The 1,954-nt window shown below is 37.3% G+C and overlaps 1 protein-coding gene across 3 annotated transcripts in view; it reads left to right on the top strand.

Annotated features, from left to right (window-relative positions):
* CWF19L1 (CWF19-like 1, cell cycle control (S. pombe)) overlaps positions 1 to 453 on the top strand; it is a 23,139-nt gene extending 22,686 nt beyond the window's left edge. For all 3 annotated transcript variants that reach the window (XM_018562697.1, XM_018562695.1, XM_018562694.1), the window contains one exon: positions 209 to 453. In XM_018562697.1, the coding sequence (XP_018418199.1) occupies positions 209 to 353 (145 nt within the window). In that variant the 3' untranslated portion in view covers positions 354 to 453. The remainder of the gene's footprint in view (positions 1 to 208) is intronic.
* Positions 454 to 1,954: the final 1,501 nt, after the last annotated feature.

The raw sequence follows: 1,954 nt of genomic DNA, 5'->3' as shown, positions 1-1,954 counted from the left end.
GTGTTTCTCCTTTTTTTTAAAAAAAAAAAAAAATAAGTTCTGGTGCAATATTCCCCCAGATTATAAAATGCTGCTACTGTGTAGACTGTTCTACCCCTTGTGACACCTTTTTTATTATCTGTCCTGCTCTGAATTTCTCTAAAGTGTGTGTGTGGGCTGTTGTTGTTTTTCTTATGTGTAATCTATTTCCCATATTTTTCCATTCTAGGGAAGTTTTGGCGAGCGAGGTCATCCTAAATATACCGACCAGAGCGGACTGGAAGGCATGCAAATTGAGTCAGGATGAAGAGGAGAGCCAGGCCAAAGCTTTCCAGAGGGAATTCAAGCCATTTGACTTCTCTTTAGAGGACTAATTTCCCTTTTAACAAGGTTTTCTCCTTTTTATAAAAATGTCTGTACATATGTTGAAATAAATACTTCCTACTTTCTAGTTCTTGTGAAACATTTTTGTCTTTAAAAAAAAACAAAAAAAAGTGTCATTTGCATATGCCACTGGACACAGAACAGTTTTCCTTCTTGCATAGTTACATAGTCAGGTCGAAAAAAGACACAAGTCCAACGAGTTCAACCTATAGAGATACGGAGAGAAGAAAAGCTTAAACGGAACACTATGCCCACAATTACCCAATGTTGATCCAGAGGAAGGCAAAAAACCCCTATAAAGCATGGTTCAATTTGCTCCAACAGGGGCAGTAACAAATGCAATGGAACACTGCTTTTGTATCTAGGTTTAAAATGGTCATGTGCCCACTCTATGGACATGAAAGTTTTTTAGTGTTTTGAGCTAGAAGGGAAATCTTTAAAACACCACTGACTTCTGTAGATGTAATCTTTGAGGATTACTCGCAGTACAAACAACCGACTGCAGTGGGGGTTCAGTTTCTTGCAGCTTCCAGTAAAGATTCTGCTCTCCATAGAAAGTAAGGGGAAAGGAGATGATATTTTAGTGCCTCTGTTCTGTGACATTTAACCCTCTCGCTGCCAAGCCCTCCGGAACATTTTTCAAATCAGCTGGCCAAGCCATTTTTGAATTTTCTGCAATTTTTTCCTATTGATTTGATTTTCAACTGCTGCGTTGCTAGCGTTTGTAAAAGACCCCCCAAACCATATATTTTCTGAAAGCGCAGGCCCGGTAGAATAAAAAGATGGTGATACTAAATTTGTAGGCCCTGCGATAATTGCGCAAATGTTTCTCAAATTTAATATTAAACCGATAAAAATACACAATTCAATTGTTAAAACACACCAAAATCAGTATCCGTGCACAAAAAAAAAATTATTTTCTGACTAAATCTAAAAGATAAAACTGTATTGAGTTAATAAATAACAAATATTAGCAAATTTGTAATTGCGCCTTTTTGCGAAAAGGTAAAAAAATGAAGGTATGCAAAACTGTAATCGACTTGTGTAAAGAATTGTTTTGGTGTTTGTGTTGTGATAAAATGATACAGGTGTATATTTAATTGCAACACAAGGTATTGCCATGCGCTGCCACAGTTAACTTAATGTTTTTTTTTTTAAAGAAAAATAAAAAATCATGCACTGCGATGCGTTCTAACAACGCACTGCAGCGCATTGTGCATGGCGTGCACCACAATATGTGTGTATTATGTTGGGGGAGAGAGGGGTTGTGCTTTTTTTAAATGTTATTTATTTTTTACATATTTAAAGGGGACAGTCTGCTGAACAGTTCTACTATAAGCTGATGGTCGCTAAAGCTTATAGTAGAACTGTAAATGCCAGGTCCGTACGGCGTACTGAGCTGGCCAGCTGGAAGCACTTTTGTAGCTCCGTATGCCATACTTGGCAGCGAAAGGGTTAAAGATCGTTTGCCCACAATGCCTATAGCTACAGAGATGAATGCTATAGTCTGGGCTTTAACATTTATATCTGTAGTGTATTGTTTGAATGTACTGTATAGCGAAATGGTCACAAATATTTCTAATGGAAAACT

This window comes from Nanorana parkeri, unplaced genomic scaffold (assembly GCF_000935625.1).
Source record: "Nanorana parkeri isolate BGI_ZX_2015 unplaced genomic scaffold, ASM93562v1 scaffold592, whole genome shotgun sequence".
NCBI lineage: Eukaryota > Metazoa > Chordata > Amphibia > Anura > Dicroglossidae > Nanorana > Nanorana parkeri.
Note: the sequence above shows the minus strand (reverse complement) of the source record. Positions and strands in the feature narration are given on the sequence as shown.